Here is a 26,341-nt window from a genome sequence, read left to right as displayed (position 1 = left end):
TGGCCTCGCGTCTTACTTTCGTCGATTTATACGAAACTTTGCCTCCATAGCTGCACCACTACACAAGCTACTTGTCTCCGGTACGCCCTTTGAGTGGTCTCAGGAATGTGAGTCTGCTTTTGACATGTTGAAGGATGCCCTCACGACCGATCCTGTTCTTTCCCATTTTGACGAGGCTGCTCCGACTCTCCTGCACACAGACGCTAGCGGCCGCGGTTTAGGCGCCGTTCTTCTGCAGCGCGACAACTCTTCGCGAGAGCGAGTCGTTGCATACGCCAGCCGCGTACTCTCTCCAGCCGAGAGGAACTACACGATCACCGAGCAGGAATGTCTGGCCGTCATCTGGTCGGTGCAGAAGTTTCGTCCCTATCTGCACGGCCGTCATTTACTATTGTTACTGACCACCACGCGTTATGTTGGCTTTCCACACTCAAGAACTTATCGGGACGCCTCGGTCGCTGGATTCTGCGTCTTCAGGAGTATGAGTTCGATATCATCTACAAGTGTGGCAAAAAACATCAAGACGCCGACGCTCTCTCTCGCTGCCCGCTACCTGCGGCCCCGCTCAGCGCTTCCGCAACCGCCTCACATACTAAACACTGCGAGCCCACTTTTACATCGGTCCCCTCTCTGGCCTCTATAGACCACCTGCCTCCGGACAACGACCAAGAATTTGCCTCTCGCCAGCTAGCTGACCCGTACTGTCGACGGATCATGGGCCATCTCTCTGGAACTTCCTGTCCACTTAACGCGCGGCTACGTCGCCAACTCTCGCAATTTAAGCTCGACAACTCCGTGCTGTACCGCCGAATTTACCATCCTGACGGTCAGCGCTGGGTGGCCGTTCTACCTCGCTCCCTCCGCTCTCACGTCCTCACAGCCTTCCACGATGATCCGACTGCAGGTCATCTCGGTTTTCATAAAACCTACGACCGCCTTAGAAGTCGTTTTTACTGGCCTGGCATTACTACTAGCGTAGCCAGGTACGTCGGGTCCTGCACTATCTGTCAGAGTCGAAAACTCCCAACATCTGGTCCTGCCGGTAAACTGCAGCCTCTTCCGTGTCCCGCGACACCATTTGAAGTTGTAGGTGTCGATCTTTTCGGCCCCCTTCCAGTCACTGCCGCCGGCAAACGATGGATCGTGACAGCTGTGGACCATTTGACCCGCTACGCTGAGACATCTTCTGTGGCTACTGGTTCTGCTTCTGAAGTTGCCGATTTCGTTCTCCAAGCCATTATACTCCGCCATGGCGCTCCGCGTGTTCTGATCAGTGACCGTGGAAAGGCTTTCCTCTCTCAACTATTGAACGAACTTCTCCGATCCTCCGGCACCACTCACAAGACCGCTTCCAGCTACCATCCTCAGACTAACGGCCTGACCGAGCGATTTCATCGCACACTTGCTGATATGATCTCCGCCTATATTCAACCAGACCACAAAAACTGGGACGCGATTTTACCATTCGTCGCTTTGGCCTATAACACAGCCATTCAGCGGACAACCGGCTATTCACCGTTTTACCTGGTTTACGGACGTTCCCCTACTTCCCTTCTGGACGTTTCTTTCTTTACCTCCAACGTAAATCCGTCGCCATCCTCTGCCGAGGAATACGTTTCACGACTCGCCCAGTGCCGCCAGCGTGCTCGCCTGAATACCGAAGCCAGACAGCAAGACAGGAAGATTGTTTATGATGAAGCGCATCGTGCTGTCTCTTTCCGACCCGGTGACGAGGTCCTGCTCTTGACGCCTCTTCGCACACCTGGTTTGTGTGAGAAGTTTCAGCCACGGTTTATCGGGCCGTACACAGTTCTGGAACAGACTTCACCTGTGAATTATCGCGTGACGCCACTTGTAACCCCAGCAGACCGCCGTTACCGTACTACCGAGATTGTCCACGTCTCCCGCATCAAGCCCTTCATACGACGTTCCTCCTCTCCTTGACCTCCAGCGGCCAGGCTGGCCGCTTTCACGTGGGGGGAATTAGTGTGGGCATTTATTATGCACATCTTCTTCATGTGTACATTATCACCATCATGATGCATTTGGTTATGCATCCTCATCTTCGTCGTGTATCATCATCACCAGTGTGGGCTGATCGTGCCTGTTCGCTGCCGGGTCTTCGGGCCAAATAAACGTCTGCCCTACCAAGACCTCATAATACTAGCAGTGATATGATATATGGAAATAGTACTATAACAAATAGTTTTTTTTTTCGTTCTCTCGGCTGTTGGTGCGTATTTTCAGAAAGTACACTAGGTGCACGGAGTTCGTTATAACGTTTATCTGTCAGCATATTTACAACAAAGGTAATACATTTGGCAATATTCTGCATTCCTATTGCCTGGCAAGGTGCTAGTGCTGAAGAGAGGTGCTACATACCCAGAAGGGTGCACGGCTGGGTTTGATGGTAGAGCATGCTTTAAATTTCAATTGAGAGAGCAATAAAAACAAAGTGAAGATAGCGTTCTGTTTTATGTTTTCTCTGTTCTTACTGCGCTTCCTGTTGAAAGTGAACTCATGCTGCAAATCACTTTTCTTGCTACGATATCTGCTATCAACCGCTCTTGATAATTCTTATCGTATTTGTAGAAAAATATGCACAGTATACCGCTACCAAATAACCGTTCATCGCACTCAGTATGTTGTACAAGGAATTACCGCAGATTGAAGAATATTAGCGTAGAATGCGCCAATAAAACGTAGATATTAGCTACTCAAAACGCCTTGATGTTGATTCCACATTCGGGCAACACCACCTAGATTACTGGCTCGGGCCCCTGTCGGGCCCGATTGGAGGTCGGGCCGGGCTGGGCCGGGTAGGTGAAAGTTTTTCTCGGGTACGGGCCGGGCCCGGGTCTCGCTTTTGAGTCAGCGGGCTGGGTTCGGGCGGGTAAACTTCAAGGAGTGCCGGGCTCTGGCCGAGAATCGCGGCCCGTGCAGTGCTCTAGGGACGTCTACTTGGCTGGCGCCTTGTGGTATCATTGAGGCAGATCATACGACCTCACCTTGGTTACAGCGACTGCAAGATCAACTTTTAGCCTTGCTAGCTGCATACCAACAAAACTATTGCATAATTTTACTACTGTACACAGCAATTCTACACAAAGCAGTGCTGCTGGCGCCACCTGTCCTGCATAGCTGCCCGAATCATCTCCCTCCAAGAAAACATTTACTCTATACTTTCGCCACCAACTAGCGCTGCGGCACCTTGGCAAGCAGACGCGAAAATGGCACCTTCATTCCTGTAATTGACCACCTGCGCGAGCGTGCTTCTCCAACAAGCTGCATTAGCTCGAAGACAAGACAAGTTGTAAGATCGCCGCATGCAAGATGTATGACTTATTTAGCGTTTGTATCGCGAAAACGTTTTACAGACAGACACGAACGGGGCGCAAATGAGTCGGCCTGTAAAATGTTTCCACACTAAACACTCTAAATAAACGGCCAGAGGTCAAGCCTTAGAATTCAATACTTTGTGTCCGGTAATTCTCTTTTATTTCTTAGAGAAATATGTTGTTCTCGGAGGCTTCAGTCTTCACATATGAAATGTGCACGGCATGTTTCTCGCAATGTCAAGTTCCCAATTGCGAACTTTCTTCCTTTCAAACCATGACACCATCATCCAAAGTAGGCCGATCAAAACACACAGGCTTCCCAGAAGCCAGAACATTGCATCGTACGAGCCGAGATTGTCCCTGAAGAAACCTGCGAAACAAGAAAAGGAGTCACGAGAGTTTTCTTAGAGGCAGGACTATTCCACTGCGTGAAGCCTCATACGCCTGAATTTGTTCATGCAACAGCGTGCGGCTCCACTACGCACACTTATTAGCCTGGGGTCGCCTGATTTTGATTATTGTGGCAACAAAATGAAATTGGTCAAGAAGAACATGGCGAGGACACAGGGTACCGTGTATGTTCCTGGCATGTAAAGCAACCATGAAATTTAAGTTTTTTAAAATGCGGACTGCAAGAAATCTAGCCATAAAGAAAGAAACGTGCAACAAAACTTGCAAGAAATGACTATCATATAGTAAATTAAGACTATCGGTTATCTCTATCGTTTGAATGCTTTTTTTTTTTCTCTGAAACTTCTAAGTTCTCGTTAAGAACTAAGGATGCTCGAAAGAATTATAATAATAAAAATTAAAATATGCCCTTTCTATCAGTTTAGTATCAATATTGTGAAATAGAAATGCCAGAATAGTCATTCAAATGAACTCTATGTTGTTCAGTATTGGGGCAACGGTCATTGTGAACAGCGCTGGTTAATTCTCTATTTAAACCGTGCATTCGAGCATTCTCATAGAAATAAACTTGTGTGCTCTGAAGCGTCGAGCTTTTGAGCAACTGATGCATGTAGACTAGCACACAGATTATGCCTAATTTGGAACTTATCTTCTGTAAACAAGCAGCAGTAGCACCACTTATGTGCCAGATCCCGAAAAGGCTTGAACGAACTTGCGATCACGGTGCACGGAGCAGCGTGAAGAGAATTGATAAAATGCACAATTCTGAGCGGCACTTAATCAAATTGCATTGGATAACAACCTTTCATTCTAGAGTTTCTCGGTGTTATCACGTAGTTCGTAGAACTTCTAAACAACTTCCTTGACTTTCCGATCGTAATCGCCATAGTAGCTCAGTATCGAGACATTACAGCGCTGGTGGGCTCGAGGCCACGTGTTAGGGCCCGGCCACAGCTGTCACAGCTTAACGGGCGAAACGCAAACCAAATACGGTAAAAGCTTGTTAAGTCGAACTCGGTTAATTCGAACTTACAGTTAATTGGAACTGACACCGTAGTACCGGCACAGGCCCATGTATTTCTATGGGGGAATGCTCCCGATAATTCGAACGCGGTTAATTCGAACTGGGAGCCCTTGGTTTTCATTGCTCCTCGCAGACGTCAGCCCAGAGTGATCAGAATGTGTTGCAAAACCAAGCCAAACCAAATTTACCAGAGATGCAAAGCAACGAAACAGTAGCATCTCTCAGCAGATGAGAATTCGGAAGCCGCGTTTCAGCTCTTGGGCAAACGAAAAATCATGCTCACGGAGTCACGACAGAAGAAACACAAGCGAATGCAAATTATTGAATACTTTCAATCTTGATTGCATTATCGCCGCCGTGCAAATAAACGTGTTTTTGGAGCGTAAATATCGTCATATATTTCGACATTAAAGTCACTAAACGGCAAAACAATTTTTCTCGCATTAGTAAAGTAGACTTCCACGATACCAAAAACACCACGCTTTCTGCGCGAAGACGCTTAATAAGCGAGAAAACGCGCAAAAAGAAAATACAGGTGGCGACGCCACCTTGGAATTCCCGCACCATTTTCCGTGACGTCACATATTTTTGACGGCGCCTGCTTGGGCCCACGTAGTTTCTACTCGGTTAAATCAAATTACATTGTTCTCTGAGGGGGCCAGAGACTTGACATAACGAGTTTGTGGAAATTTCGTCGAGCCAGTGGCGCCAAAATACCTTAAATGCTCTTTGAAATCGTTTAAGTCACGAATTACAAACTTCGGCGCGAAATTTAAAAATGAAACTTTTAACTTGGTTTTCTCCTCTAATAATAAACCTGTGGTGGTGAAATAAACTACACAAGAGTTCTCCGAGCACACTTTATCAATCTAAACCAAATCATTGTTTCTCTTTAGTGTCCCTTTAAGACTCACTTCCCACATGAGAGCATGTCGGTGCTTCTATCTGGCGAATCCCTGACTGATCAATTAATTTCTATTCGCCGTAAGAACTCCATGAACCCATTTTACGAAATCACCTGCCACAGACGTGTATTAGCGCCTAATTCACAGTAATGAGTCCAGGGGTTGCTTCTTCGGGCTCCGCCCGCGCAATGACGCGCGATGTGCGTTCATTCTAGCGCCCGCCCGCTAATTCGAACTCGGCTTAATTCGAATCATTTTATAGTCCCCTTCGGGTTCGAATTAACGAGCATTTACTGTATCACTAACTATTAATGCAGGGCAAGTTAGACAGTCCTGCGTTAAAAAGTTTGTTCGTTCAGGCGCGCCTAACCATAACACTGCTGCACGGCGTGAAAAACTACAGAATTTAATTCAGTTGCTTCAGTTTTGGACTACTTCGTTGTTCATAGTAAAGAGTGCGTTTAAACAATAAGAACAGCTCGAAACGTTGAGCTCTATGTTTACCATGCATTTCAACAATGTATATAAGTTAAATTGTCAAAATTCGACGGTGGTTCTCATATCTGCAGAATGTATCATATTTTATAGATTGGTATTCAGAAACAACACAAAAGGACACCGCGTTAGCAGGTTCAAGTAAACTTCCGTCTGTCCGTGACAACATCGCTGAATGAAAGACGGCCGTACGAAGAAGAACAATTGGGAAAAAAAAGGTTACATCGCAAAGTACTGCGTTTAGCAAAATATGAGGGATATTATGGCCAGATGTATTCTATGTGAAGACATTTCGAACGCTGTTAAAACATTACGCCCCATAGTGGTCATACGGCAGATGTTTCTGATATGGAGTCGTCGGGAACCGTACATATTCACGGCCCATATGCAGATTTTGAAGAAGTCATGTGAATAACTGTATCTAATAGGTTATCCTAATCTAACTGTGCAATGGTAGCTCAATTACAGGCGAACAGTGACCTCCACGACAAGGCAGGTTCGTTTGACCTAGAAGCTATGCACAAAGAATATAATGACTGATCCACAGTGCGTTCTACTTGTCTATAAGGCGCTCACGCGATCCGATCTCACCTCTCGATGAATTACCTTTGTTTTATTGAATCAACTAATACAAACATCCCAGGCGATGCTAGGTGGGAACACTAAGCTCTGACTTATTGTGCACAACTGGGAAGCACTTTCATTTATCACTATTTCTTTGAAATCAGTAAGTGCACGGCATTAACGCTGAGAAAAACTTTAGCAGGACAGAATAAATTATGGCGGCGGCGCTAGCTATGATTATTGCAGAAAAAAAAACTCTTTCTCTGCGCCTTGAAACAATGCAACAAAGTTCTTCCAGGCACTTTCATTTGTGCATTTAATTCTTCTCGCATGCAATCTGTTTCTTTCCTTGCCTCATCTTCATTTCTTTCTATTATCAAGTTCAGTTCCACTTCTCTCCTCCCTAAATAGTAGCGAGACGTTATGTCTTTTTCGGCTGTAGTTGTCAGCCTGCTCGCTTCGTAGTTCTAGCATTATTGCGTCACATACCGAATAATAGTATATTAGCATACAATCGATAAGCTAGGAGTCGTTGGTGTATACCCATCTTGTACAATGACTATGTAAGCGGGAAGAGCGGCAGCTCATCTTACAGTGAAAGATAAAATGGCCGGCTTTGAAAAACGAAAACGTGTGAACGAGTTTCATAAGATCAGGCAGGGCACAAAGGACCACGACGGTATATTGGGGTGGTACAGTGCATTCCGGAATTACGGTGCTATCCTCACCTAACATTTGAACTGCATTGCTACGACTTCTGAACAAAGTTATGCTGCACGTTAATGCCAGCAGTTTGTTACTTAATGTAGAGCGCTCACCTACAACCGGAGGCTTCCCCATGAGCAGTGGTCCACAGATGGCACCCATAATGCTGTACCCCACGGCCAGCCGCTCGAGGCCCAAATAGTCCGCCATCAGAACGCTGTGCATCGTCATTCCGCACCCTATGAACATAGCGATACACAGCGACGCGCCCACCAGTGCGCCGTAACTGTCGGTGAACGGTAGCGACACCACGGTCGCTCCCAAGAGGAGGTAGTTTATCACCATGAGGTTTGTACGCCGCACGTACTTTCGATCTGCTAGCAGCGGCAAGAAGACCCTTCCCACCAGGTCCGTGATTGAGTAGTAGGGTATGAGGGCTACAGCGTCGCGCATGCTTACACCTTTGTCCAAAGCAAGGTCAACTATTGTGGAGAAGAAGATATCGACGTTGTAACTGAGTACTAGCCAGGTTACAATGAGCGCATAGAACATGGTGCACCTAAACACCTCGCGCACACTTTGCAGCACAGCCTGAGAGGTAGACACCGCCACTGTCGTCGTGTCTCTTTCCAGTTGAGCAGCGAGAAGCGATGGTCGTCCTACTTCTGCCGGACGTTGGGCTTCCACTTTCCTGGCTGGAAACGACGATGGACTTGCTTCAATGGAGCGCCGAGACTCCATTACAAATGCAGGACACGATGCTCGACGTAGCTTCGACGGGCCTCGGGCTTCGAGTTCGGTAGCTGGGAACGTCGGCAGACTTGCCACTGTGGGTCGCTTCTTTTCGAGCCTCTCGGTAGATACCCAAGAGGGTTCGCGAAGCGCGAGGCTGAAGGCGAACATGTGCAACAGGATGGCACCAAAGATGAGCAGGCTTCCGCGGAAGCCATACGTGCTTCTCAGAAAGAGCAGTAGCTGCGGGTAGAAGAAGGCGCCCGCTGTGGAGCCGGCAAACATGATGCCGTGAGCGGTGCCTCGGTACCGCTTGAAGTACATGCTTATGATGACTTGCAGCATGGTCGCAACGACTCCTACACCGAAGCCTGGGCAGGGGAGGGAAGTATGTGTTACACGAGTGACAGTAGCAAATGTGGTAACACCGACATGCATGTGGCGCTTACATTCGCATGCACGTGCCGTTTGCATTCAGCGCACACGAAATCACGAACACGTGCGGTTTTTCTTCAGCTTTACACTTGAGCAGCCTGCCGTCTACTTCAATATCGACATATTGCTCACTCTAAGAATGCTAAAACATTTGGAACTGCACATAGCACGACGCACATACATTGCTCGAGCTGACTCCAGAATCTGTGTACAAGCTAATCCAAGGCGGACGTTAAGTCGTACGCTGTTCCTTCAACAGGATGGCAAATTATGACACGTGTTATCGCCTCGTTTTAAGTGGGTAATAATACAGGGCTTATTAACCAATACCAGCGTTAATTCGCTACAATAAACATGGAACACACAATGAATAATTACATTTACTGGCTAGCCAAGACTAACTAATGAGAACGTGAGTGCAACGCAGGCGAAAAAAAAAACCCTAGTTTCTCTCTTTTTTTTGTTTTTTATCTATAACGATTGCAAGTAACGAAGTAACTTGTGAATATTACCCATGCTCAAATATTCGAACGTTAACGCCACGTTCAATTTTTTAACGTCCGGCAGCATTATTGTGTACCTAAAAAACTTGAAAGGCCCCGCCTTCGAATAGTAACTCCCCGTCCAGGAGACGCTCATCCGGCTCAGTCGCGGTCTACCCTATATTTTCTACTCAACACAACGCTCCTCCCTAACTAGTAAGGTCGCCGTGCACGTATACGGCGTATATCAAGTTAAAATGTTTCAGATTATCTAAAATACTGATTGCATATGACTATCTACGGAATGCTGGAGGCTACAATACGGGGGGCAATGAAACGCAGTTTTAAAGAAAACTGGACAAACAGGAACAGTGCTGGCGCTCGCATTTAGCAGTGACTTTTCTTCGTGTTGTTTCAATTCTCGCGTTGAAATTGAGGGCCATTGCACAATTACGATTCTGTTGTTGCCATCAAAATCACTTCTACTCCTAAGCTGAACATCGTAGTCACTCAAGAAAGGTTAATGTGTTCTGATGGGACGCAACATCACAATATGGCGCTGCGGTTTACCTACACGCCTGATTGAATAAAAGCTCATAAATGTGACTGGATCATGCGCGGTAGACGATTATTTACCGCTACGTTTCCAAGGAAAGATGCCAGTCAACGGCATCAATCATAATCCCTCTTCCTTTGCTGCAGCATCATCCAAACGATGTCTTGGTAGCGACGATTTGCTAATCGTTTCATCGGCGGTCTAAAAAGAAACAGGTGGCACAGCATGCAAGACAAATGACATACCGTGCACAATTCCAAGAGTAACGGAGATCCACGTGATGTCCGGCGCGAAAGCTGACGCTATAACGCCTGCTGACGCCAGCACGGATCCTACAGCCATCACTGGAACCGTGCTAAAATGCTCGCTCAATGGACCAGACACCAAGCCTGCAAACAAATGGTTCCACCTATAAAGCGCAGCAGTGTTAAATTGTGATTTAATAAGTAAGAGCCAGGCTAGGAAGAGAAGGGACGCCCAAACCATAGATGAAACCCGGACTTGTAGATTGAAAAATATAACTGAGACTAACAAAAATAAGAAAATAAGGAAGCGTAGAAACCACTGACACAAGCAATTAAACTGGATACTTCGTTGTGGGGAAGGGTTGTCTCCTGCTAAACAGGCGGTTACTTATCAATAGCTATATTTGAGTTGCATGATGTAGACCATTTCTGGTGCCACGTTCACTTGAAACATAAATCTCCAACTGGGACATTTTTGCTAATAAACTTGGGTTTGGCTGCTTGGATGTGCAGTTGGTTTTAGTGCATTTTTGTAGAATGTTCGTACCAGTGTGCGTACAAAAACTTACGTAGCTTTTACAGAAAACTATGTTCTAGCATTGTCTGTATCAGGGGCGTAGCCAAGGGGGGGGTTGGGGGGGTTCAAACCCCCCCCCGAAATTTTTCAGTTTTGCTTGCGTATATATACACGCACACATACAGACGCACGCACGAACATACATGAAGTATGGTTGAACCCCCCCCCCCCCCCCCCGAAAAAAATTTCTGGCTACGCCCCTGGTCTGTATACAGGCTTCGTATGCAGATTACTCAGCGGTTTCGCTGAATGACAGCTTCTCCACTTGCATATACCGTGGCAATCATAAAAGCGAAAGCGTTACTTGGCTAGTTCGGCGAAAGCGCGCACACAGCTATAGTCCGCAAAAGCAGTCTTCCGAAATCACGTGACCTGTCCCGCCAAAACTGAGGCCGGGGTCAACAACTTCTACAGCCACACCGAAGGAGCGTGATGTGCAGCTCAAATGGGTAGTATGTGCCGTGTACTTCTGTCGAGATGCACGTGCAAACGAAATCAGGGTAACTGGGTGCGAGGCGCCGAAGCCTGTCTTACTAGTGCCCGAGGTTTGCATACCAGATTGCGTGGCTGAAAGACCCGACACGCTCATCTGCGGGCCGCTCACCGTCGTGCAGACTGAATGCTGGCCCGTCGCACTATCGGGAAGACATGATCTCGCCGTCACCCACGCTGAATTGCAAGAAACATCACATGTTTACCAGCTTCTAGCTGTCATATACACTATCGAGATGTTTTCGCGTTCTCATCTCGTAAGAACGTGCTCAGGGGTCCTCTGCGAATATTTTTCTCAGAACTTTTCCTGGTAGTCTCATGCGCGTAACTAGCAAAGTTAATCGTACACCAACAATATAGAATGCAAGTTCAATACAACTCCCACAAGTTTAGTCATATTACTTCATGAAACAATACTTCGGTGCAAACATGAACTGCTGTCTTCCAGTCGGAATGGTCAGTTATATAATATTCAACCTTAATTTGTCTAGCATGTAGATCTTTCACAATTTCTCGCGTCTCTGCGCATTTCACTTTTTTTAGCCTTGCCGTTTAACATTTCTCCGAGAAACGATTACCCGTTTAATGTTGACGGGTCACGTTGGATCACATCAAGCAGTCATTATATATGCTCGCGATTCAACGCCCCTTTCGTGATGCATATGACAGTGCTGCTTTCTCTGAGCACTAAAGGAATAGAGCTGTTTACAAATGTCTTATATTACGGTAGCGTAGAAAATTTTCCAGTGATGTCGTAAAAGCATTAGATAAACTTTATTACGCCCGTTTGCCTATTGCAAACCAAACATATTGACAATGATAGCTCCTCGAACATATACGGCCATACACGTACATAGCTTGCTTGCATTATCATTGTCACAGCGACATGAATGTTTTCAACAAGCGTATGTGAATACATATTAGGGTTTGAAGTTATCACTGAGAATGTAGTCGCAGCTTTTGCTTAGAAGAGTCATCTATACCATATATTCTTCGATGACACTTTAAGAAATCTTCCAGATCGCATTTTAGCAGCCATTAACTTGTTGCACGAACCCTGCTCGTCACTTTTAGAATTCCCTGCAATATAACGTCTGGTTTCGTGTAGCCATACCTTGCTGCGCTGGCATGAACCGGTGTTATGGATAAGTATGGAGCTTTAAATAGTGCTCTTAGAAGTACACCGTTTGTTAGTTCGCTGAGGCAATATTTTCGCACTCGTGCTCAGTTTCCGTTATTAATGAGCGTGCCACCACAGCTCTCGCTTTGATGAGCGCCGAATTACATACCCGTATATTTCTCGCGCAGCTATATCGTGTCGCTCTCAATAGGAGCAGGAGTTGATCCTAATCAAGGCGACTCATCTGTAGCTTTTAAGATGGCCGTGTAACCTAACGTTTGTTCCCATGACCATACTTTATCGCATATTCATTAAAGTTGTCGTTAAAGGTAAGCAGAAGCCCCCGACCATTGAATTGACGTGTTCCGGCCGAAAGTCAACGGCATGTTGCTAAGTCTTCTCTAGAACACCGAGCTACAGCTCCGAATCTCCAACGCTGTGAACATTTGTACCACACCGCCGAGCCAGACGTGCTTACCCCCAAAGTCGTTCACCGACGTGACGAGGTTTACCGGCCACGAGGCGAGGCCACGGTCAACGTGCATCTGTTCTATGATTCCCACGTAGAGAAACCCCGAACAGCGGCTGGTGGCGGACTCCATGGTCGTCATGACGAAGGCAAGCCCGACTACCCACCAGCACTTGTCTATGCCTGCCGCCTCACCGCCTTTCTTCTGCCTCCCGAGTACGCTTGCATCCGGACAGCTGCACTCTACGAAGCTCAGTCGCGGAGCCTTGCAGAAGCCTTCGCCCGTAGCTTCGTGGGGTTCTTCGTAGAGATCTACCCTGGTATTTAAAAAAAACGAACATGTGAGTGAGCGATTGCTAGAACAAAGGAGCGTTCATTATTGCATTAGAGCACAAAAGATATCGCTTTGCGCTCTATTATTCTTCAAATACCTCGGGCCCAGAGATAGGCAATGACCTTGTTTAAAAAGCTTAGACGCTGTACGACACCATTCAGTCAACATAGGCAATGCACAATAGGAGCTCGACACGTGACTCGTCGAATTGGGTAAAAAGAGAAGGACAGAGAAAGAACGTAGACGTAACGTGCGTTGACATCAAGCAAACATTTATTCAGCAGAACAACACACGTCATATATACTGTTCCGATCCTAGTTATCACACATTAGTGTGCTAAAAGACTTAAACCCGTACAACACTATAACTTTCAGCATACGCTCCAAAGCGCAGGCGAACATGTATAATTAGCATTCAGTAAAAACAGGCCTAATAACCACGAAAAAACGCAACAGCATCATTAGTATCGCATAAACCAGCTGCATTAGATTGTTATCAAATGTTAAGAGACATCATTTCCTTGTCAGAAATGCGTAGTGAAGCACTTCTTTAGCCGGGGCACCGGGGTCATCGGTAGTGACTCGCACATGTGCCATGGCCCCACACGTGGCCCCCTCCTTCCGGACGCGAAACTTCTCTGTTTAACGCTTTCACTGCAAGTGATAGTGTTGGAGCGCTCTTCACCGTTGTTGAGGCGCTCTCCAAGCGGTTTTATGAACCCGTCAAACTTGCCGTTCGTTCTTCTCATCAAAGCTGCTCCTTCCGCCTGTCAAAACCAGAAGTTCGGCCCATCACTACCGATGTCCCCGGTGCCTACTTACATGCTACGCAATGCAGAGTATGCTCACGGATTTTCACTTTCAACCTGGACATAGTTTAACCTTTCCGCATATATCGGAATGAAAGGTGGTCACCACTATATGCCTAGCAGAGGTTCAAAACTGTATCACCGATAGGAAAGTGTATGGCCGTGCATTTGCGTCAGTCATACTCACAAAAGTATTGCGCGGATTCCTAGCACTAAAAATTTGTGGTACGCGAGTCGTTTTGCAGGAAGCTCTTTATTGAAAATCGTTAGTGTTCTTCAACGCGTCCATGAATAGACCAACGTGTTTGTTTAAGATGCCAGTAAGCGGCTGCGTGATGCGGAATTGTTTCTGAAATCCTTCATAGAAAGGCGACATTGATAGTATAAGTAAGACTGTGACACCATGATGAGATCCACTAGGGCTTTCGTAACTATAGCCGCTAAAACCGATTAACGCGTTCCCTTTTATTTAAACGCATTTAAGATCACCCGTAACATATGGCGCGTACTCAAGGCTGGTTTTCGCGACCCTGAATAGCAAGGGGAGCATGCTTGTTTTAGGCAACTGACAAGAAAGGAACGCCATATTGCTTGTCTGTATACATATCTCAACTTCATAACAGTCAAGAGCAATGCACCGCTTTTTAAACCTGGAGTCGTTTTCCTTGAAATACGATTTAAACATTACGAAGCGAGTATTTTCAAACGCTCGTTATCTTACTTGACGATCCTGGGTTTGCCAACAGCAGTAGCATCTTTCTTCTGACCATCTTCCATTCTTCCTTGCGACAGATAGCCGCTTGTGGCAGCACGGTTGGAGCTCTGGGTGTTGTACGAAATCAAATGAAGTGACCAACATCTCAAAGTTAGGTACTAATAATGTCCTTGCATTTACGTTTGCATAAATACAAATATGCAATCCTCGTGCACGGCAGACATTTTATGCCATTTAGTGATGAAAACTTTCTTTCAATCTTTTGTCACTGAGTAGTCTTGCAGCGTTAATACAAGCAGCATTTACATATCGCCAAGCAGTAGAAAAATAAGTTTAGTTATTGTTCGTCATGTAAAAAACAACAGTATGGGAACATGACTTACGATGTAGCGCTTAATTTCAGCTTGGGCATACCAGCATGTGACAAAGGCTGTCCCTAAATTAAAGTTATGTAGAATTAGCAGAAATACAGCTTCAACCATCAAACGCTTCAACACATGCGAACATATGAACATTCATAGCCGCAACTGTAAGCTGTAGACAGTTCTCTGCTTCCTCCGCTCGTAAACACAGAATGCTTTTATTGCGATAGCAATTATATGGACAGTCTCGGCTGAATTTTGCCGTCGCCGTCGCCGTCATGCACCGTATATGTATAGGTATGTATATATACATAAAAGCCCCAAAGAAAAAGAATTCAGAAAAATGCTTCCGATGCGCGGAATCGAACCAGGGACCTCTTGCTCCGCAGCGACTGGCGCTAACCGCTACGCCACAAAACGCAGATCCTTCACGTAGCCAACGGCGAGCGTTATATACATACCCTTTACCGCTGGACGGACTCAAAGACGGCCGGCGCTTATAAGAGTTTCTTCATTACCAGCGAGATGGCGCTAGGAGCACGACGGGCGCATTTAAAACTCGTCGGCGAGTTCGGTCGCTTCTTCTTATTGCGCAGGGAGAACCTTGCCCTTCCGCTGTCTGCTCGCGCGGTTTTCTGGTGGTCAGGGGAAGAGGGTTGTTTCAAGCTTTCACCGTGGTGTCCGCGCTCATGTTACGGAGCGTACGAAAGTCACCCGAGCTCAAGGGACGCCGCTAAATGAACAAACAGACGATGAGAGCGAACTATCAAGTGTCACAGCTCGACACTTGAAGCGCGCTAGTTTCCTTCGCTGCTTCGGCCGCCCTTGCAACGGGAGCGCTGTTCAAACTGAGAGTATCCATTGGCGAGCCTCACTTCGTATAGCATTAGTTTCTTGCTATCGCATTCATTGCTTCGCCCTTGCGGCGAAACTGTGACTTTTTTTTTGTGGCTAGATACAAGTAATACCGCTGTCACACGGTCAATTTCAATCGCGATCTCGCCTCACGCGGATCGAATTTCGCGGTCGTAATTGGCTCCCTTTACGAAAGCTGCGGAAGAGAACCAATCATTGTGGAGAAGTTCGACCCTGATCGGGCTCGATCGTGATCAGCAGTGTACGGTGTGACAACTATATTACACTGCCGGCACATCTCAAATTTTCAGCTGGCAATACTTCAATCTTTCTTCAAGCGCAGCGTTGCGCTGCTTATCGTGCAAAACGAGTACTACAGAGAACTCCCCTGGGAGTTGTCTAAACGACGCCTTACTTTTTTCTACAATTCCCTAGCTCCGTCGACGTCGTTGGGCCACTGTGATTGCTATATTTGCGAGAAACACCGTCGTGGGGATCATTAAATAGAAACGCGTAGCGCAAGACAGAAACGAGACCATCGTGAGAGGACGAGGGGCGAGTTGTGCGCTCCTTGTTTCCAATGACATCCAGAATCTCCCGCTTCCATTCACAACGCCTGTCGCGCGATGCTGCCTTCTCTGAATTGCCTTTGTCAAGAGGCATCGGCACGGCGTCTTTGTTCATGTTTATTGCTTTCTACAGCACCGTGCTGCAGCTCCGTCGGTACAACACTTTCATGTGGCTCAGAAATATTAACATGCCACGAGCCGCAGCGCTTAGCCCAGAGGGAGGCACACTCGGCTTCTGTGTCGTACATTCGAAACTCACCACCGCCAACGTACGTTTCTCATTACGAATTTATTTACAGCGATTTGCCTTCCGTGCCAGACGGATAGACATACGGACGCTTGGGTGGGTTTTCTCATTGACTAAACTTAAAACTTGTCGCACGCCTAAAAACATGTCCATTCTCATTCAACCCATCAAACTACAGAAACAATGTTCAGTGAAACCAAGATTACTGATCACCAATGTCTACGTTCTTCGTGAATGAGTTTTGTGAGACTGCATTTAATGTGAATGGTTGCAAAAACACCTGAGGAGCAGGGTAGCCAGAAATTCTTTTCGGGGGGGGGGGGGGTTCAACCATACTTTATGTATGTTCTTGCGTGCGTTTGTATGTGTGCGTGTAATATACACAAGCAAAACTGAAGGGGGGGGGTTGAACCCCCCCTCCCCTGGCTACGCCCCTGCTGAGGAGCGTTGTTCTAACTCTGCTGAGGTGTTGCGGCAATGATGCACTACCAACTCTCCCAGCTAGCCTCTCTTCTGGAGAGTGGCATGTTGAAGCAGCACTTTAAGGGCTCGCGCGTCTCGCGTCGCTGCGCATCCGGTGGTGCACGACGCGTTGCGCATATAGCAGCTATGTGCGCTGCACGTGGTGCGGTACGGCTTTATCTGGCACAAGCTCGACTGAGGGAGAGTGGTCAAGTCTATGTTTCGAATTATCTATATTTCGAATTATCTAAGTCTATGTTTCGAATCAGTCTATGTTTCGAACTACATGGAGTCGCTCGCGCCGGCGCGTGTGACGTGTGGGTGGAATCCGCCATACCTCGCGAGGCGCGCCACAAATACACGTGCGTTTGGAAGAGTAGAGTCGTGAGCAATAAGAGAGGGAGCACCGAATTTATGTCTAATCAACGATTACCTGTAATATACCGTTATGATTGTCAGGTACTGAAATTGCGAGACATACCCTTGCGTTTCAGCATTTATTGTTATGAACACCTTTCCGCTTGTCAACAGCATTTAGCCGCTACGCCCTTTAAAAGGTAACTCCAGTGTTCCCTGTCTTATTGATCACGACTGTACGTGTAGTTCCAGACTTACAAACATGCACTGGGTACGTCGCTTATTCGCAAAATGATCATGAATTATGGCAAACTAGGTACTGCGCAACTGTACTTCTGGCGGGCGAGTATACAGGGGGCCCTAAGGCCACTCCTCCTGCATACGCTGTGACTGTGCTGCGTGCTTTGCGGGGGCCCGGTGTTTTTTGTCTTCTATTTTATGGTTACATAGGTAAACAACGGCAAAACAAATACAGCTTCCAATTAGAAATTTTTTGCGCGCTATCTTCTACAAGCGCAAAATTGCAGCTTACCTTGAATTTTCAGCTTACCTAAAATGGCTTATAGACATGTCCTGAAATACACATTGTTGTTAGGTAATACTACAGGAATAGCATCAACGAAAAAAAAAAGACTCACCTTTTCTTCCGCATATACAGCAGGGGACGAATTCACAAAGCTTCTCTTCCGTAAGAACTTTTTTTTGGAATTTCTCCTTAACTATTTAATAACATGTCCATCGTCCGGATTGGCTGAAATTTTATCTGACAAACATCTCTAGGCATCAGATGTCGTTGTGAATACGGGCCTGTGTTCCTTGCAGGGAACCGGTTGCAGAGAATTTCCTGCAGGGTTGCAACAAGCAGACATTTTTGCAAAACACAGCCTGGTGATTTTTCAGCTTACCTTGAATTTAATAAAATCTTCTTTACTAGTTTACGCGACTTCTTTTCCAATGCTCGAGAGGCTGCTCAAGCATCCGTTCACGAGACAAGCCACATTGGCATTCTTCTTGTAAACTGCTTCGGAATTTACCATTGTTCACCATAAGTCTTTCAGAATAGCCGCACGATGGCGATCGTAATTGCGACGTCTAATGAATTATCTGGCGAAGGAAGGAATAAATATTCGGTATTTTTAGTTGTTCGTATTCTCTCCAATGCTGTGAAATACATAAAACCGTACCAGCTTTTTTGAAAGGTCAGAAAAGTAAACAAAGCTACGCACGTAGTCTTTTTCGCCTAGAATGCGGAACTTCGCTTTACTTCGCTTGACTAGACCATCTTGACGCGAAAGGGGACCCGTCACTCAGGTGTAGCTGCGCTAAACTTTTAGAAACGGAAAACAATGCGCAGTTCGCTTACCACGTAAATATGACTAAGTTGCTGACGTCATGGAATTGAAAACCCGCGGCGATGCGTAGATAGCGCATGACTGAGAACGGGTAGGTCATGAGCATATATATATATATATATAGCGTTGATTTGACGGCACTCAGCGACAATAGGCACTGGCGGACAGTTTGCACAGCACGGACTGTCAGCGCGAGCAGCGTTCTTTCAGCAGCCGAAGAGGACGACCCACTGGAAGCAGCTGGAGAGCGCTAAATATATATTCAGGCTTAAATGAGGAAGAGTAACTTCGGTTGCCGCAAGGTTACAAGTATAAACGTAGATGCGCCTTCATAAAAACAACTGTTTATTTTGACGATGTTTCGACGGGAGCCCCGTCTTCTTCAAGGCTTGAATTCTGAAGAAGACGGGGCTCCCGTCGAAAGGTCGACAAAATACACAGCTGTTCTTATGAAGGCGCATGTAGGTTTATACTGATATATATATATATATATATATATATATATATATATATATATATATATATATATATATATATATATATATATATATATATATATATATATAAGTTACGTGCGATGCGTAGCACATTCTTTAAGGGCGCAACCATTGACCACGCACCCAAGGTACACCTGCCGGTACGTGATGGTCGTGTTGTCCTAGTCTCGACCGTTCGTGTCTTTGGTGCTGGCGCTTTCGTGGCACGGAAACGTCGGGTGGTTTTCGCGAAACTCTTCCTATTGCTGAGACACCAGTGAGCATTGCTAGGATTAACACTGTCTCCAAATGATATTATAAGCGACTTTGAAAAAGCAACGACGAAGGCTGCCGAGGAAGCCCTTCTAGAAGTGGTTACCATTAAGGCCTACTTCCTCCAGTTGGGTCAGGGTACCTGGCGTAGTTCTAAGGGCTTAGTATAACATGATTATTTAGCAATACGGCGAATTTCGAAATTTTATGGCGATTTCGGGGGCGATCGCACTCCTGTTAGCTCCAGATGTTGATAATGACATGCGTATGCTGCTAGGAGTAATGCCACAGTGTGCGCAGCATGTCGTAGGTCATTTTGGTACAACGTACATTTCTAGAACCTGCAGGCGAAGAAGCGGTGCAATCGGCTTTATATTTATGCGGTCGACGACTATAGCTTATGCCCCTGCAACTTGGAACATCCTCACAGATGGCAGCACATTATTTAGCGTTTGCTATTTGCTTGATCCACGCTAGCTTAAGCAGGCGTTGACTTGATATATTTTCCGCTAGATAGGCATAGTTGTCCATTTTTAGAGCTATTTGAAAGTTCGTGTGTGTTTTTAGAGGCGATGGCTGCACTATCCCGGCCTTTTTCGACGTAATTTGACGGCCTCGCCAATGCGCCTACAAATCGCCGAATGGGCTCCTTTTTGTCGTGACAGCTGCCGAACAAAATGCTTTAAGGACACTCTTTCCACTACATGGCATTTATGTAGTTTTTTTTTTCGAAGCAGCTGCAAGTAACATCGTGGATTTGTGGTAGGACATCTGCTTGCCACCCAAACGGCCCGAGTTCGATCCTCAATGGGACCGAAGATTTTTAGTGTTTACATTGCTGCGACACGAGCTCTCTAACGCTATCGCGTCAATATGTCCTACAAGCAGCACATATGGCTGGTGCATGCCGAAGACATGCACCGTGCATACGGACGCCTTCGTAAATTGATTCCTTGTGCGACACAAGCAGCTGCCTCAACAAAGGAAAGTCCCTTGCCACAACTGTGGCTTCAGTGACCATTCATATTATGTCTGTATTTATAATACATTCCTCTTTCTTCCTTTGAAAGCCACTTTTGTTGTGTGTTTTCCCCTAGCGTAGCAGCACAAACCTACAAATCGACAACATAACTGCATAACTTCATTGATAGCATATATGCAGGCAGACGGAAAGCGGCCCTGTTCTATAGCTGGAGGTGTTTCACCCTTTAAATAGCGAAGAAAGGTGCGAAGAGCCATCGTCGCATATGATTCCTGAATATCTTTAGAAACACGACGGCAGCGCCGACATTTTGAGCGCTCGACCACAAAAAGCAATTCGTTTGACGAACGCTATCTCGCATCGACCTGTTCTAACACGTGCGCGCGGGATGTGTGACGTCGCTTACTGAATACTCTCCCTTCCACGGCTCTGTCAATCCCTTCTGCTCGGACAATCCATTTGCGAGGCGGTGGTCGTGCTCGGTGGGAAAATTACAACTGTTAGCTCATTTCAAACACAGCACGCTATGTAGTACACTAGCCTTACTTCAGACAAAAAAGGTTCAGCTTTTCTCGCGGTACGTTCAATGACCAAGCATAAGAAGCCTCAAGACACAACCCTACTTGCCAAATGCCGAAGCATGCGTGCTGAAATTATTCAAGTGCGCCTCGCAGCGTCTCGTAATCGAAGCGACGCGTCTTTCCTACAGATGTGATCAATTAGCTTCATAAGCGTACTCGTAACCGTGATGGTTTAATCTCTGGGATATTCGGCCGATCATAGCTGTCATTTGGGAGCTATTCAGAACACCCGCTCGCTTCGAAAAAGAGAGAGCCTGAGCTGAATAGTGCTGGATTCCAATCGGTTTTAGTACCTCCTTGAAGAAGGAAACACATATACACTTACGCCTCTCCAGGTTATAGGCAAATGTGAACGCGCATTTTACCCACGCCAGTTGATGTCCTCGCCATAGGCGTGCGCAGGGTTCCCCATTAGGGGGGGCAAAGGTTCATCGCAGCGCCCCCCCACCCTACGAAGTCAATGTATGGGGAAGATTTTGCGCCCCCCCCTCTTAGGTGACTAGAAGGATCAATGTACGGGTCGGATTTTGCGCCCCCCCTCTTAGATGATTAGGGGGGGCGGCCGCCCCCCCCTGACCCCCCTGTGCGCACGCCTATGCTCGCTTAACAATTCATTTGCGTTCTTTAGCTCTGCTTTCCCACGTCATCTACATTCGTTTGTTCATGTAAGTAAAACTGGCTGGAAGTCAACGGCTTTTAACTGCGCCTACTCCTTTTCGTAAGCACGTGTGTGCGTAAATTCCTTCTATGAGGCACCTTCACGACTGCCGAAGCTTCGATTCTTATGCGGTTGTCAACCCAGACCTCGTTTGCTGGTGGCGGCGTGCATTTAAGGGGTGCTCCCACTAACGCGAAGTGATAACGTCCTGCCATTAAGGGGTGGCAGGTTCAAGATAGACGAATGGTGGGCAGCGTCTGTCGGCAAAGATATCAGCATTGCTGAGCACCAAGACGCATTCAATTAGGGCTGGAGTGTATTAGGCGTAGACCTCCTTGGGCTCCATCGTTCCAGTGATGTCAAGAAGGCCGTGACGTCTACTTTACTCGTTCACCTCGCGTTTCCTCCGGGCTCATTTCCCGTGCTGCCATTAATTCATATTCACAACATATGAACAATCTATAAACGGGCAGACTTGAAGCCATGGGATTAGACATCTCTTGAGGCTCGCTGTCATATTTGAGCCAATAGGCAATGAGGACTAAAGAAAGAGTACAGTAATTTACTTAATATTGTCCAGTTTAAGAGCAAGAAATAAAATAGAACATTTGGAAAAACAACTGGTCGCATGAGCAATACCATCCAGCGTCTTCGCTTACCGCGCGTGATGCTCTCGTCATAATAGGTTATCATGGCGCAATTTCCGCGCACTTTGCTTGTTGAATATTTATGTGTACTAGAACTTACACAAGCTGTGCTAGCCAGCTTCAGCGCTCACCACTACTATTGTGAAACATTACGCTAGATGTGAAGCATCCATGGCGCTGGATGAAGTACATTGTTACTGAACTTTCCTTGGTTCGCTTGGCTTTATTATGGTTCTCATTCGACACAAATGTTTTCTCTGTTTATTACGCCCTAACTTCTATTCACAAGACTAAAAGCTTCCCCTATGTCTGTTTTTTTCTTGATTTATATAATCTGTCCTTTCACGGGCTGCGACTAACAAAAAAGGGTATCTATAGTTTCCCTTGACATTCACTGCATAGTGGGTGTCTCGACTCACAAATGTTCTGTGCCTTAACGTAGTATGCCAGCTTTTACTACTCGGTTCCGCACCGCAAAATAAACAGAGGTAAGGCCATTACACTAAGGTTCTTACAAACATGAACCTATCCGAACCCGCTATTATAATCAACAAGATCTATCCGGAGCTCTCTACTCCTTCAACATGCGATAAATGTAATGACCCCGCAGATCTTAGTCCTAAGCTCTGGCGTTGCTCCGCTTAACAGCGACAAGGACAATACTGAAGAGCGGTGGGACGCAGCTCTACGCAGTCTCACGTAAGAAGAGGACAGTCCAACGGGCCAGCGAAGCGGTCCAAAGGCTAGGCCTATCGGTCTCAACGTGGGAGCCGCCCGCTTCGGACTTGGAAACTAGCGCGACCTAATGGACCTCAATAAAGTTTTTTCCATTCGTCCACCCACCTCTGCTTATAATATTCACGTATTGAACCTCGAACTAGCTTGAAAACGAATTTGGTTTGTGCGCCACTATGGGTATAAGCGGCGGTCGCTTATACCCATAGTGGCGCACGGGCCATACGATCATGCCATAGATGCTGTACGCATACACAGACACACGTGCGAACAGCAAGCAATGGAGGCGTAGAGCAATGTAGAGCAATGCAGGCGTAATGCGGAAGGTGTGGTTAGGCTCCTACCCGCAGCAAGTTTCTTTAGATACATTTTCATTTGGGCTTACCTTGTTCTTTGGGATTCAAGATTAAGACTGCTATATTTCGCCTGTGCTTTTTTGGCTTCATTATCAAAATGTTTTGCGTTGTTTTTGCAAGTAGAAAAATGATATCTCTTTGTCCTTCTTGTTGTAGATGTCCATGTGTGTATGTATGAATGTATGTGCGTTTGCGCGTTGTAGACTGTGTAGACACGGCATTAGCAAATGGAATTTTACCACTAGCTCTAAAGAATAGCAATCCTAGCATGCATATTACTTGGAATGTCATAGGGTTCTGAGAAACGAAGCGACGGACTCCCCCGCCACCCTCATGACGCACGCGTTCGATAATACATTTGTCGGTGAGCAACGGAGGTCGCGCACTGAATCGAACAGCTTCTCACCAGGGCTGTCTTCGTCAGCCGCGCTGTCGCCGTTATAAGCATGTGACAGACGCAAAAAAAGGGTTTTGTTTGGTGAACGAGCTGCTGCGTCGTTAGCGTCGTGATTGATGCTGAAGTGCTCGTGCGTCTATGCGCTCCGTGAATTTCTCAAGCTGTGAACAAAAGGCCGCGACCATGAAAAGTTGTTGTTCGCAAGCACAAATCTCCAATGACGGTGATGACTAAATACGTTCCTTTAGTCGGCGTTTAATGTCCGAATGTTCGAGCCACAATGAGAGAACGCACAACGGTGTCTTTAGATCGCTAACATGCTGCTAACTCGAACCGAAGGCTTCACGAACGTTAACTCAGACATATATACAGCTATCCCATGTATTCATGAAGCTATCGATGACGCTGCTCCTTCGCCTTCACGCTGCTTGTACCTGTTTTCACAGCATCACAAGCATACTTCGTAGACCTTTATTCTTGTACCGCCGGCTAAACAATGTGTCGGGCAGCTCCGAAATATTCCCAATAACAAAATAAAGTATATTATTTACCCAACAGAAGTATGGTAAACACCGTCCTCGTGTCATTAGCAGTGAGCGCCTAGTCAACATATTTTCGAGCAGGTCTACCGTTCTTTACGCTAACGCGATAATAGTGGTACGTTTATTGTAAGAGAAAAGGAAGCCCCTACTAAACGAAGACGTAACAAAGCCATGAAGTAAATTCACCGTGACTAACTTGAAGCAGCGCGATGCAGGCGCTGGCCTGTTGTGCTCGTTCCTAGTCTTTGCCATCGCTTTTTTCGCCCTGCTTCAAGTTTAGAGTTTGACCTACTCGCAAAAACCATTGCTATCACAGATTAACTGTACTCGGAGCTCAAAGTAAAATTCATTCCGCGACATCGAACAGAGTCGGCGCCTAGCGGTGAACGGACGAAACACCGAAGTGTGGATGCCGGTCAGATGTGGCCACTTCAGCAGCATTCTATGCGATGTTTGTATTTCGCGAACTTACGATGGAAGTTGACGACGACGGTGAGCAACCTGTCAAAATTCTATTCTTATGCTTCTTGCAACGGAAATTCGTAACGTGAATCGCTATATTTCGCAAATGCATCGATGCGAAAAGCATTTGCTTGATGCGACCGCACAATATGCGCTTGTCGCCTTTTAACGTGTCCTGAGGCTAATATGCGTTCTCTTTTTCGTTTCCAGTGCCCTTGCCTTTGAGCACCATTCTTAACCATGTTGAGGACGGTGTCAGGTGTCCCGTTGAAGACGACGAGGTCATTGCAGCGGGACACATTATTGAATTTTCATCACTTACGTGGCGAGTCAGGGCTCCCAAAACAATACTGTTTTCTACGCACCAGATCATGCATACACACTTGCCGCGTTTCGGTGCTCGTATTTACCTTGCGGAACACTGAACTGTTCTCTTCTTCTTTCTCGATTGATTCTCAATTCGCCGAAGTGTATGACAGTTAAAGCACAGGGTAATCATCACTGGTACCCCTGGCGAAGTTTCCCCGTGCATTCGCTTACTGCAACAATCTTCACGCTCATAGTGCACAGCAGCAACAAACACAAATGCATAGATTACCGAAGTTATCGCTCACTACTTACCATCCTTTCACGTCCGCGTACGCTTGTATGAACCGTCGTCGAAGTGCTTGCTGCACACTATCGCGTAGAAGAATGTACTGTTGGGCGAGTTGGCATTCCATTATCATGAAAACTGCGCGAAAAACGTGGACGTGTTTTCACGACACTATCGCGTACTTGGAAGCCTAAAGAGCCAAACTCGACGACGTTCCGCGTCGATGGGATAGCAATGGAAGTTTATCCCTGGCTCTGTGCAGTATGCACGGCATTGTGGCACCGAACAAAACCTCATCGTCGAAAACGAAGAGTTTTCTTCGGATACGGAACACAGAATCACGACGTGAAAACAGCAGCCCCTTACACTTCCGCACACCGCACGAAAGCCGTATCCATTCTAACGGGGTGACGCTGCTGCCACCTATAGGTCGATCTCGCCGCCAATAGCATACTGATATTGTCCCTTTATGAATAAGGAGCTAAAAGGCCTGAGCAATTACGCTGTACCTGCATTGGCCTGTTTTGTAGAACAAGACAGTAACAACGATAACACACGGCAGTATACAACTGTCTTAAATGCCTCTGCTGGATTTTAATGCGCCACTCAAAAGCACAGTCGTGCCTGCACTTTCTCACAGCCTTATCGAGAATTAAATGTACCCTACATTGATATATGGAAAAAAATAACTGAAGATACTTTGTGTTATCAGAAATGAAAAGTCTATTTGCGAGAGGCACTAACGCCCGTGTGCCTGCATTCGGGTACATGTTTATGAAATCTATCTGGTGAAAACTGCGCCATCAAACTCGACAATTGACCGTCGGCGTCCCGCGGCAGTCGGCGTCTACACGAGTCACGCAAAAAATCGTCATCGCGTGATGACGACACCGTATGACGTCACATGCTGCTAAAATTTGCGACATCACAATGACGTCACGTCCTGGCGCCATCACACGACATCGTCGCTTGGTCACAGGTGGGCCGAACACGGAAACAGTGCACAACCAGGTGAGGTGCAGAAC

The 26,341-nt window shown here is 46.6% G+C and overlaps 1 protein-coding gene across 9 annotated transcripts in view; it reads right to left on the bottom strand.

The window, feature by feature from the left end:
- Positions 1-3,509: 3,509 nt before the first annotated feature.
- The window catches only part of LOC119390758 (monocarboxylate transporter 12), a 42,725-nt gene continuing 19,893 nt past the window's right edge, over positions 3,510-26,341 (bottom strand). For 2 of the 9 annotated variants that reach the window (XM_049414918.1, XM_049414920.1), the window contains exons 2-9: positions 17,899-18,104; positions 17,793-17,833; positions 14,792-14,844; positions 14,415-14,515; positions 12,560-12,867; positions 9,893-10,036; positions 7,556-8,545; positions 3,510-3,708 (exon numbers count right to left, since the gene is read on the bottom strand). In XM_049414918.1, coding sequence (XP_049270875.1) covers positions 3,539-3,708; positions 7,556-8,545; positions 9,893-10,036; positions 12,560-12,867; positions 14,415-14,470 — 1,668 coding nt within the window. In that variant the 5' untranslated portion in view covers positions 14,471-14,515; positions 14,792-14,844; positions 17,793-17,833; positions 17,899-18,104 and the 3' untranslated portion in view covers positions 3,510-3,538. Of the gene's footprint in view, positions 3,709-7,555; positions 8,546-9,892; positions 10,037-12,559; positions 12,868-14,414; positions 14,516-14,791; positions 14,845-17,792; positions 17,834-17,898; positions 18,105-18,165; positions 18,365-26,341 lie in introns of all 9 variants that reach the window. The other 7 variants (XM_037658458.2, XM_049414919.1, XM_037658460.2 and 4 more) reach the window with 7 other exon arrangements.

This window comes from Rhipicephalus sanguineus, chromosome 4, assembly GCF_013339695.2.
Source record: "Rhipicephalus sanguineus isolate Rsan-2018 chromosome 4, BIME_Rsan_1.4, whole genome shotgun sequence".
NCBI classification, from domain to species: domain Eukaryota; kingdom Metazoa; phylum Arthropoda; class Arachnida; order Ixodida; family Ixodidae; genus Rhipicephalus; species Rhipicephalus sanguineus.
The sequence above is the reverse complement of the archived record's forward strand: the minus strand, read 5'-3'. Positions and strand labels throughout refer to the sequence as shown.